At 41.3% G+C, this 12530-nt stretch overlaps 1 protein-coding gene across 1 annotated transcript in view; it reads right to left on the bottom strand.

The window, feature by feature from the left end:
* SLC22A3 (solute carrier family 22 member 3) overlaps positions 1 to 12530 on the bottom strand; it is a gene marked incomplete at its 5' end in the record, with an annotated part of 81659 nt that overhangs the window by 6809 nt on the left and 62320 nt on the right. The window contains 4 exons of the mRNA XM_079716070.1: positions 876 to 988; positions 1736 to 1844; positions 9167 to 9381; positions 9497 to 9594. Of these exons, the coding sequence (XP_079572196.1) occupies positions 876 to 988; positions 1736 to 1844; positions 9167 to 9381; positions 9497 to 9594 (535 nt within the window). The remainder of the gene's footprint in view (positions 1 to 875; positions 989 to 1735; positions 1845 to 9166; positions 9382 to 9496; positions 9595 to 12530) is intronic.

Below are 12530 nucleotides of genomic sequence, written 5' to 3'. Positions count from 1 at the left end.
CCGTGAAATAGTTTGAAATGATCTTTTATGGAATCACTGGTGTCAGTGATTAGAAGCCGACTTTATGGTCCCTAGCACAGCTGAAGGACTCCTGCATTCCTACGGATGTATGTCCTCACGGACGCAATGTTTTCATTGGAGCTTAAACTGCTGAGCAATGGGTGAAAAACCTCTACCGGGAGTAAGGAAGTGGAGGTGGAGGAAAGGTAAGTGAGCAAGGGGCCAGCCGGCATCCTCTCTTGCTGAGGAGGGTATGAGGTCTGGGCAGAAAGGTTGGAACAGCACTGGAGGTGCACTGGCCTGAATTACCCTAAGGGCCCTCCCTACGCTATAGTCCTATCCCTTCCTGAGTTTCATGAAGATTGAAGGTAGGAAGGAGGGTATGAACTTGGGGGGCATCAAAGAGGTCATGGTACGTGTCTACAAGGGCTTCTGTGTCCTCTGGTCTTTGGGCATGGCGTGCTTAGCATCAAAGCACGTGCAGATACAATACTGAGAGACATGGAGCATTTAACAATACAATTTGTTTTTAGGTTTGTTTTGAAACGTACAGAAGGCCCTATTATTTGGTCCTATTTGGAAAATTATTGGTTATGTTCCACCCTATTATAAAAAAGTTTCATAATATTTGATTTTAACTCAGAACCTCAACAAAGAAAGCTAAACTGAACACTTTTTTATAGCAACCCTTAATGTAAAGTAAATTTAAATGGTTTAGGGTCCACATTTCATTGTGGTTCCTCAAAATGGAAACAGCTGTTATAAAAAGAGCAAATGGTTAAAATTGATATCAAGCCTGATGATCATTTTAGGTTCTATTAATGTGAAAATGTGGATGAGAGCATTTAAGAATAGGATATAAAGTGAGAACTTACCAAAGATGATAAGAGGTAGTTCCAGCCAAATGGCCGCTAAGCGGAAGAGCAGAAACGGGGCTATGATCCCCCCCAGATCACATAAACCTGAACAGAGTGAAACTCCAAAGTTTCTGCAGAACAAAAAAAATTGTTTTAAACAAAAAGTATTTAAATAAATTCAAGATACGTAACATTTTCAGATATCTAAGTAACAGAGAAATTGTAACAATATTTCCCACTTCTCTAGTTTTTAACTTTGAAAATGTCTACTCTCTCATACCCTAAGCGAATCATTTCCAACCTGCACCAGTTCACATCTGGGTAAAAGCTGAGTTACAGTGAGGCTAGTTGGGGGTGGGGGCGGGTCTACAGTATTGGTGGAAATCAATCTTCCATCAGCGGCTCACTACCCAGCCTGCTCTGTGGCACTTATGTGTCTCCTTGGCACCCCAGATTGGCAGTAAGGTGTGCTCAGGAATATTCCCCCAAGAAAGGAGGCCAATCTGCACTAGCTATGCACATTGTTTCATTTTGTCCTTCAATAATCGGCTGTGGAGTGTGGTCAGAACAGAAGCTGTAGCCTTTACACAGAGCGCTGCTGATGAAGGAAGATGTAACCCATGACGCAAGCACACTACCCAGATTTTCTGATTTCAGGTCTAGTGACTTTCCACAAACCCCCAACTATGTATGAAGATATTGATGATAATAATGCAAAAAGCAGCTACAACTCAAAACTTAGCTTTTCCACTGGCTGAATCCAGCCCAGGCTAATATGTCACCAAGCTAAGAAAACTATTTCATAGTTTTTAAGTCAACTTCAAACATGCGGCTGCAGAATTACTTAGGAGAAACCATGATACAGATGTTGGAATTACCGTAATGTTGTTGGATACAATTCTGAATTTACCAAATAAACAATTTCAAAGGCCATGGTTATGCCTAATCTTCCCAGGGTAGCAACAGTGGTCCTCAACCAGGGTATTCCTGCAAAAACAGAAAATTTGGAAGGGTCTGCTTTCAATACAATTTTACAAAACAACAAAGGGCATTTGCTTAGTGTTCTCCCAGCCGTAAATCTGCTAATTTTAAGTGCAAATGATAGATACCTTCTAATATTGTAGCCAAAATTCAACAACAACAGCAACCAGGAGGACAGCTAGTATTTAGTGCACTAGCTGCCTTCCTGAGCAGAGTTGGATTACAGAAATACAAGGCAAGGCATTTGTTGAGAAGCCACTACCTTGAAAACAACATTCCAAAGTGCTTTCCTAGAAGGTCTGAGCACACTGGTCTTCTGTCTGGAAGGTAGTCTTTGCCTGTGCCCTTGAAAACCATCACAGCAGTCTGACGCCCATTTGTCCTCTTTCCGTTCATACCCCTTAGTGATGACACACAGAATCACTGTTCCCAACAGACCAGGAAAAATCTGGACCTGAAACTGACTTTGGTTTCTGAAGAGCAGCAAGGCTCAGAGGACCGGGATCTCCGGGAGGGGACATCTCTGCCGTGCGTCATCACCAGGGCGTACGTCTTTCCTTATTTCCCTCATCCAAAGTCTTTCTACTTTGCCTACAAAATCATCCAGAAGACACCAGATTCTTTAATACTGGTTTGTTCATTCATTTAAAAATGAACTGTTTTAGGGCTGCTTTGGTTATATGAGGAAACGTAGTAACTAGTGGGAAATGCCAAATGTTCCCTACTAAATATTTTCTTTCTTTTGTGCTTTAAGGGAAGAAGGCATAAACAATTTTTGCTCTAAAAAGTCAGTGCTCTAAATTTCTTAAAAGTTGTGCAGTTGATGCCATCCTTTTGTTTTTAAATTGAAGTATAGTTGGTTTACAATGTTGCGTTAGTTTCTTCAGTTATACCTATATATACTTTCTTTTTCATATTCTTTTCCATTATGGTTTATCACAGGATGTTGAATGTAGTTCCCTGTGCTATACAGTAGGACCTTGTTGTTTATCCATTGTCTATATAATAGTTTGCATCTGCCAACCCCCAAATCCCACTCCATCCCTCCCCCTCCAACACAAGTCTGTTCTCTATGTCTGTGTGTTTCTGCCTCGTAGATAAGTTTGTTTGTGTTGTATTTTATACATATAAGTGATATCATATGGTATTTGTTCTCTGTCTAACTTACTTCACTTAGTATGATAATCTCTAAGTCCATCCATGTTGCTGAAAATGGCATTACTTCATTCTTTTTTATGGCTGAGTAATATTCCATTGTATGTATATACCACATCTTCTTTATCTATTCATCTGTCGATGGACATGTAGATTGTTTCCACATCTTGACTATTGTGAATAGTGCTGCTATGAACATAGGGGTGCATGTTTCTTTTTGAACAAAAGTTTTGTCTGAATATATACCCAGGAGTGGGATTGCAGGATCATATGGCAACTCTATTTTTATTTTTTTGAGGAACCTCATACTGTTTTCCATAGTGGCTGCATCAACTTACATTCCCACCATTAGTGTAGGAGGGTTCCCTGTTCTCCACACCTCCTCCAGCATTTGTTATTTGTAGATGCTTTGTTGTTGTTGTTGTTGTTGTTGTTTTTGCGGTACGCGGGCCTCTCACTGTTGTGGCCTCTCCCGTTGCGGAGCACAGGCTCCGGACGCGCAGGCTCAGCGGCCATGGCTCACGGGACCAGCTGCTCCGTGGCATGTGGGATCTTCCCGGACTGGGGCACGAACCCGTGTCCCCTGCATCAGCAGGCGGACTCTGAACCACTGCGCCACCAGGGAAGCCCCTGTAGATGTTTTAATGATGGCCTTTCTGATGGGTGTGAGGCAGTATCTCATTGTATCAATAGTTTTGATTTTATGCCATCCTTTCTTAGTAGACTAGGGTGAGGACATAGGACCGTGTGAACAGCAGCTTATCTGCTCTCCAAAGCAAAGCCAAGGGCATTCAGCATATGCCTGACTTCCATCTTTGAAAAGGAAACCTTCTCCCTTTATACTCATATTTATTTATGCTTGCTCAGCACTAAACGGTCCTCTTGTCTTTTAGAATTATCACACTTTCCTGAATATATGATTTTTTAGTAGAAAAGTAGGCATGAATGAGGAGGATGAGAGAAAAGGATGAAGCTTGGTAGATTTACGGGTTTTTTTTTGTTTTTTTTGTTTTTTTGCTGCACCATACAGCATGCGAGATCTTAGTTCCCTTACCAGGGATCGAACTCGTGCCCCCTGCAGTGGAAACGAGGAGTACTAACCACTGGACCGCCAGGGAATTCCCCTTATGTGTGTTCTTTTTAGAGAATATTCAACCAATAAAAAAGCTAAAACTCATTAAATAAAACAATTGCCTAGGAGGGCAAGCAGAGGAAAAGAAGATTCCAGAATCCAGATCATTGCTGGGAGGCTCCAGTTTGTTATATGTTGATTGCAAACTGGCCGAAGACCTCCTGGTGTCCTTGATGTTTTTCCCAGCTGAGGACACCTGCAGCACTCACATTAACGTCACATCAGGGAGTGAACAACAGCAGAGTCGTGCTGATGCACAGGGCCACCATCTGCTCTGGCCCAGTTGTAAACAAGTGTTTTATTTAGCCTTTACTTTTTCATTAAGGCCAGGGAGGGGGACTAGGAAATGCATTCCACCCCTTCCTTCAGTGAGGAGGTGGTGCAGTGCCAGATGCTGGGGAATGGAAAAGTGGCAACTGGTGCTCAGATTCCCTGGGTCCTGGCCTGACCAGGCAACCTCTCGCTGCTCTCAGGCTGCTGAGAAGAACGCTGTTGGCTCCCGTGGAAATAACTTGATTATCCAGGTTAGGTTCTGAAGCTATAGTTTTTTCTACTGAATCATGACAGCTCTACAAGTGAGTCCCACTGACAACTTCAATGACAATTTAAGTTTATAACTGACTGCGGAAAAACAAACACAAACAAAAACCAAGAAACCAAATTAAAACACACACACCCTCCCCGCCTCCATGGGAAATGTATGTGGTTAGCTCAATGAATACAGATAAATAACTAGTCAATTCAGTAAAACGTTAAGAAAATGCTGTCAAGTTTTCTCAAGACTCTCAACTCTTTCTAAGAAGTAAGGGCCAGTATCTAACTGCACTGGGACAGAGAATTTGTTGAAATGTGTAACAAAAGAGAAGTCCCAAAGGCACTGCACTGCTCATTTTAACTAAAGGGTAAAACGAAAACAATTTATAGGAGGTGTAAGTTATGTATGACTATTACGTATGCACATAAAAACTTCTGATTATCCCTGTAATATGCTAAGTTCACCCTGGAGTGGCAATAGACATCTTTCGGTAGCAATGGCAAACAACAAGACAAGTTAAGAATGAGGACTGAACCTGAAACTACCTCCCATGAATTCCTGAGAACACAGAGAAAGAAAGTCCCTCTGATGGGGATTTGGTCAAGCTGGTAGAGATTATTGAGAATAATACCTCAATTTTTGAAGAAAGGATGCAGGATTTTAAACAAACACAAATTTACATCTCCTCTGAATGCACCATCTGCTTTGAGTTCTGAAATAAAATGTAGTGAAAATTCCTAGTAAGTAAGATAAACAGACTTACTTTTTACTTAAAGAGAAAAGTCCAAGACAAGTTTTTCATTTCAAAAAGACTTACCCAAACTGTTGAGTTTGTAGCCATCTTGAATAAAGTCAAATTAAAGATGGCAGATGAGTATGGATTTAGGAAGCTCTTTATTTTTTCAGGCTTTAATTCGAGTTAAAAAATTTGGGTCAGAAACAGCGAGTCTTAGATAAGGATACAGCCTGAAAGACTTTCTTTTCCAGAATTTCATTCTTCAGACCATGAAAAGTCATGCTTCGTGGATAGAAAGTTGGTTAAACCGTTTTCTCTGAGATAATTTTAGAGCTGATTTCCCTAAAAGGCTGCTCAGTCTTCTCTTCAGGGGCAGTCATCCTGGTGATGATGTCAAGAAAGGCTGAGAGGAAAAGTCTTTCTAATGTTAATTCAACAGCCCAAGTAACCAAGTCCCCAAGTTCCCTTAAGTGGAAGTAAGGGTGTCAGCTCAAGCAAGGAACCTCTGCTAATACTTGGTATTCACACACAGCATTAGGGATTTGAACTTATTCTGAGCAGTCAATTATGACCAGCGTGTGACTATAAAAGCAGCCGAATCTGCAGAATATACAAATAAAAATGCATCCAGAATAAGAGCAATTCATTTTCAATGTTGCTAAGAACAATTCTAAGGCTTAAATTGGGATATTCTGTCTATAAAATAAAACTGATCGACCAAACAGAAAAATCTATTCTTTGCCTTCTATTTTCTAATATAGGAGAGTGTTCTCTATAAAATAGCTTGATTCTCACCCACTTAGTTACTTCAATATTGGTTTGGACATATGATCTTCAATGATTTCTGGGGTCATGCTGAAAGCAACACACATTAAAGTCATCCCAGTCAGTCTAGGGCCAGAGAAAATCTTCTGGGGAAAGTTACATAATGGAAAGATGGGCCACACTTAAGTCATTAATCTTTCTCTCCACCTTCCTAACTTCATATGCAGTGAATACGTAATTAATATTTGATTCCTGTTCCATATGCAGTGAGAACAGATGACGTTGTCTTAGGGAACTACATTTAAAAATTAAACCTAAAACTAAAAAGTGCCAAAGTAAAACAGAAAGAACAGTGAAGTCTCCAATGTTCCTGATCTGTCACCTTCTACTAAATTGTGCATAATTCCCGAGGACAGAAATTATGTCTGTCTTGTTCACTGCACTATCTCTATTCCTAGTTTACTGGCAGAAATTAATAGACACTAAATAGATGTGCATTGGCCAATATCTTCCCCAGCTCTTATAATGTGTTAACTCAATGTGGTAGGTTGAATAGTGTTCCCCAAAGTTCATGTCTACCCAGAACCTCAGAACGTGACCTTATTTCAAAATAGGGTCTTTGCAGATATAATGGTTAAGTTAAGGCACAGAGATGCAGAGAAGGTCATGTGAAGATGGAGGCGGAGATTGGAATGATGTCAAGGAATGCCAAGGATGGCTGGCAACCACCAGAAGCTAGGAAGAGGCAGGGAAGGATCCTCACCTAGAGCCTTCAGAGAGAGCATGGCCTGGCCCACACCTGGATTTCAGATTCCCAGGCTCCAGGTGTGTGAGAGAATAAATTTCTGTGCTGCAAGCCACCCAGTTTGTGGTACTTTGTTACAGCGGCACTAGGAAACTAATACGCTCAAGAAAAATGAGATAAATGTAAACAGTCAGTTGTTTCTCATCAACCATTCCAGTATGACAAGACTTCACATCTTTTTTCCACCCTTCTCTTCTGAAGATGGGCATTTCTGTAATTTTATTTAAATAGGGTCTATCTGATGTTTTGGGATGTCATAAATCCTTATTTAATTAATAAACTCATCTGTAAGTGTCTGACTGTTTCGACTTCCACAATATTATCAGTTCTTCCCTGATCCGCAGAGGATTCACAAAAGAAAAGGCAGCTTCTCTTGTGCTGACACAAAGAACTAAGAGAGACTCCAGCTCTGCTAGCCACCTCCCACCCCACACCTCCTGAAATGCTGAAATAATAAATCTGCTCTAAAACACACGTTCCCTGGGAGTTTGAAAGGCTTCCTCTGTCCACTGCCCGCTGTGTGCTGAGGCAGAGATAACCGGCTTTCCATTAACAGTGTATTTGGAGTCACTGACAACCTCTGTACCATACACCGGTCATCAAGCACCCCCCCACCCCCAATTTATCTCTGAAACATCTCTGAAATCACCGTCTCCCATTCAGGCCCGACTGCCACGACCTTCATTCCTGCTCTCAGCACCTCTCCACCTCATTGCCATTGTCCAAACTGCAACAGCGACTTGGAGGCCACCTGTCCTCCACCTGAAGCTCACAAGACCACGCCCAAGCTCTTGGCTTGGCCTTGGCTGTGAGGCCATCTCCACTGGTGATGGATGATCCCTCAGCCTCCTTGCCAGGATATTCCTGTGATAACAAAGAACGTTTGGTTCCCAAACCATCAAAGGTGGTGCCTACTTCTGAGAACCATGCTTTCCTTTGTAAAATCACTCCTAGCCTTCCCTTCCGTAGGGCACATTTCTTTTCCTTCTTCATACGTGCCTAGTTCTCACCTCTGGGAAGCTTCTCCTGACTATTCCCATGGATTAATCACTTCTTGCACCTTTTTTTTCCTATTTCTAAATCTTGTAAGTCATTCTATTAGTTCATTTATCATAGTTGGTTGTGAGAGCATTAAAGTGTCTATATTCCTCACTAGGTTGTCAACCTTTTGAAGTCAAGACGTGTTTTCCTTCCCTTTGCAACCTCAGTGTTTCACATGGGATTGGCCATGTGGAAGAAATGTGAAACAGGGTCAATGATATCACAAAATTAAGTTGGATAAAGGTGATCAAAAATAAACTACATTAATTCCACTCCTGGGTCTATATCCAAGAAAAAACCAAAAACACTAATTTGAAAGGATACATGTACCCCTATGTTCACAGCAGTGTTTTTACAATAGCCAAGAAGCAACCTAAGTGTCCATCAACAGATAAATGTATAAAGATGTGGTATATATATACATATATATATACAATGGAATGCTACTCAGCCATAAAAAAGAATGAAATTTTGCCATTTGCAGCAACATGCATGGACTTGGAGGGCATAACACTAAGTGAAATAAGTCAGAGAGAGAAAGACAAATGCTGTATGATATCACTTATCTGTGCAATCTAAAAAATACAAAAAACTAGTGAACGTAACAAAAAAGAGGCAGACTCACAGATATAGAGAACAAACTAGTGGGTTATCACTGGGGAGAGGAAGCGGGGAGGGGCAACATAGGGGTAGGGGATTAAGAGGTACAAACTATTAGGTATAAAATAATCTACAAGGATATATTGTACAACACGGGGAATACAGCCAGTATTTTATAATAACTATAAATGGAGTATAACCTTTAAAAATTACGAATCACTATATTGTACACCTGAAACTTATAGTATTGTACATCAACTATACTTCAATTAAAAATTTTTAAAAAGTAAACTACATCACTCCAAGCTAGATTTCACACATCTATTTCATCCATAAATGAACTGAGAAATGGAGAAAACAGAAAAATCTATAGAACCAATCTTTTACACTCAAAGTAGTTAGGCTGGTTAGGCAGAAAATAGAGTGACATCACTAGAGCATGACTGGCACTACGATTTTGATGCTATGGACCATTTTCTAAAGATAAGTTCTCCATTCTTGATTATTTTAAGATTTTTTTCAAGTTCTTGGCCGCCAAACAGACTTAGGGGACAATTACCTTCTGGTAAGAATGCAGTGACAAGACATGCCACCCCTGCCACTATATTGCTTGCTGCAAAGGGTAGGCGCCGACCAAAACGCTCAATGGTTAGTAAGATCAAGAGGGCTCCTGGCAGTTCCACCACTCCCGAGATGAAAAAGTCGATATAGAGGTTGCCTCCTGTAATTCCCAGGCGCATGACAAGTCCTTGATAAACCACAGCACTTGTGAACCTGGAGCAACATTGAAAGACAAGGCAGAACAAGAGATAACTTCAACCTGATCTGAAGAACGGGATGCATTGTAAATTTGACACAAGCTTTTGAATCCATCACAAGTCAAACTTACCAAGCAAACATAAGTATAAGTGTGCACTTCCTCATTTGGGGAGTTCTCACCAGATCTAAAAAGGATGGATTACTAACTTCCTCATCTGTAACAGTGATCTATATAAGAGAAGCAGATTTCAGTAGCAATATACAGCAAGAAACATCTGCATATTATAGATTTGTCATTGACCAGATTCAGAGCTACCAGATGATCTTACTGAACAGACCAGGGTCTTTCATTATTACATCTTAAAACCTGAGAATAAGAAGTTTGATTCTCTAGCCTTTGTAATAGGTCAAATTCACAAAGATGTGCTTGCTGCATTGAGAATCTATTCTTACGGTAATACGAGCAGTACTATATGCTCTGAGTAAACAATGATAAAAGGTGTGTTCTAAAGTGAAATACATTTGTGCATTTATTAAATTGGAGAAAATAAGCATAAAACTGGTGAAAGCACTTCCAAACAAGTTCCTTTATCCATTAAATCCTCAAACCTTAAGTTGTCAAATAAGCTAGAATAACGGTAAGTTCCCAAAGCATGGCACCAAAGGTATCTTTTCGCTTCTGTCCATTTACTGGAATCCAGCATCTTTTTGATCCAGGAAAATTCAGCTCGTTTCTATTTGGCCATCCAAGAAGTTGGTCTTTTCTTTAATTCGATTAAAACAATATTGCTGTTTGCCTCCTATGTATAAGGCACTGTAAGGGAAACAAAGCTGGACATACCCACTGCTTCTAGTCCTGTGTGCCAAAAGGATCATAACTCAGTCCCTTTGAAGTGACCACTGTTTCACGTTTCCATGCACTTGCATATTCTGTTACTTCTGTTTGAAGAGTCCTTACACCTCCCCAGTCCTGATTTCCCTGCCACTGGGAGGTCTTGGGAACTGATGATCCCCAGTCTGTGCCTGTACTTACCAGACTTCTATCATAGCCCATATGCAACTGCATGCCTTTACAGGTCTACTTATTTTTCTCCCTGCATGAGCTCTGGAGTTCTTGGAGGGCAGGGACTGCACTGTGGCACCAAGCAAAGTGCTTGGTGTTCAGCCAGTGTTTGGGTGATGACTGAATGTTGAGACAGGAAGTTAAGTGCCATGGCCATTATCTGTTCCCTCAGAGTATAGCCCTCGGTCTTTGTCCTTCTGTTAAGTGAGAACCCTGGCTAGCAAAAACAGGACCCTCACTGTCTGTTTACTCAACTCCAGCTCTGGTCCAGAATGAGTGAAAATCTAGGCAAATTTTCCCTAAGACTTTGAGTCAAAAGTCCCTCTACCAGCAGTCATAGGAATTTGACTTAAATTCAGGCTGATAGTACAATACCTTGTCAATCACCTGTTCTAAACATTATGCTCAACAGGTCAACCAAAGCTGCATATCTGCTGCCTATGCTTGCTACAAGGAAAGGCACACACACAGAATAAGACTGCAAAATGGATGTCTGTAGATCACTTTCTTTTCCTAAGTCTTTCCAGTACTGTATTTCTTCTATACCAAGACACACATTCTTCACAGTTGAAAAATCTCGAAATTAGGAGGTGTCCTACAACTTGGCTGATAAGAAAGCAATGTGCCCAGTTTCAATAGCATGGTTTTTCTTACTGAGTGGTGCATAAAATGATGACGTGTCTCAAAATTAACAGTATCTAGGGCTCAATGAAGCAATATTAGTAGTTACCATAGCAACGCCGGTGGAAAACTGCTAAATGATTCCACCATCCATTCTTTTCATCTCCCTTTTGATAACAGAACCCATGGAATTTTAGTTGGGGGCATGGCAGCCTAGCTAAAGTCATATTTTCTAGCCTCTCTTTCAACCACGGGTGGCCCAGTGACTAAGATCTCAGCAGTGAGGTGGGAGCAGAAGCCATGTGTACAAGCTCTGGGTCCCATCCTTTAAAAAGGAAATGGCTTGCTCTTCATTCACTCTCTTCTCTTCCTGAAGGATGGAAGAAGACAATGTTGGTGAAATGGCTTTGATTATACAACCTATTGCAGGCGAAGATGGAGAAACAAGATAAATGGAACCTGGGTCCTAGAGGACCTCACGGAACAGGGCTGCCTTAAGCGCTGGGCTACTCAACTCTGGGCATGTTAAAGAAAAAGAAACTTTTCTCTTTTTTGTCACTGTATTTTTGTGGTGTTTCAGCAGCAAGTCGACCTGTACTGTAACTAATACAATCCTTATTAAAACGTTCCCTGAGCTAATCCTCGAATTTCTAAGACCCCTACCTTCACCTTTGCTGCTCCAAAAATAAAGCAGAAATACCGTAAGTGAAAGAACTTAGTATATCACGACAATACAGTTGGCTCTTCACATCCACAGGTTTTGCACCTGTGGATTCAACCAACTGTGGGACCTGTGACTGGTTGAATCTGTGGATGCAGCACATGTGGACACAGAGCATCAACTGAGACCCATTCTATATAAGGGTCTCGAGCATCCGAGGATTTTGGTATCTGCAGAGGGTTGTGGAACCAATATTCCACAGATACCAAGGGATGACTGTATTTATTACATGGTTGGTTATCAAAATGTTGTTTTTCACAATTAGTTTCTATATATTGACCACATTAAAATGGCTAACTTCTGTGGAGTGTGCAATATTTGTTAGATTCTGGGCTAAGTACTTTACATGAATTATTTCATTTAATTCTCATCAAGACTCTCTAAAGTTAGTACTTTTATTGATCCTATTTTATAGATAAGAAAAACAAGGCTTAAGACACTAAGGATTCAATAGAAGGAAGGTGGCTAAGCTAGGGTTTGAAATCCAGGCAGTTGATGGAGATCCTCTGTTCTTTTTTTTGCCGTACGCGGGCCTCTCACTGTCGTGGCCTCTCCCGTTGCGGAGCACAGGCTCCGGACACGCAGGCTCAGCGGCCATGGCTCACAGGCCCAGCCGCTCCGTGGCATGTGGGATCCTCCTGGACCGGGGCATGAACCCGTGTCCCCTGCATCGGCAGGCGGACTCTCAACCACTGCGCCACCAGGGAAGCCCCGAGCCTCTGTTCTTAATCCTCTCACTGCATTGCTGACTGTATAAAA

The sequence above is a fragment of the Hyperoodon ampullatus genome (genome assembly GCF_949752795.1).
Source record: "Hyperoodon ampullatus genome assembly, chromosome: 12".
Taxonomy (NCBI): domain Eukaryota; kingdom Metazoa; phylum Chordata; class Mammalia; order Artiodactyla; family Ziphiidae; genus Hyperoodon; species Hyperoodon ampullatus.
Note: the sequence above shows the minus strand (reverse complement) of the source record. Positions and strands in the feature narration are given on the sequence as shown.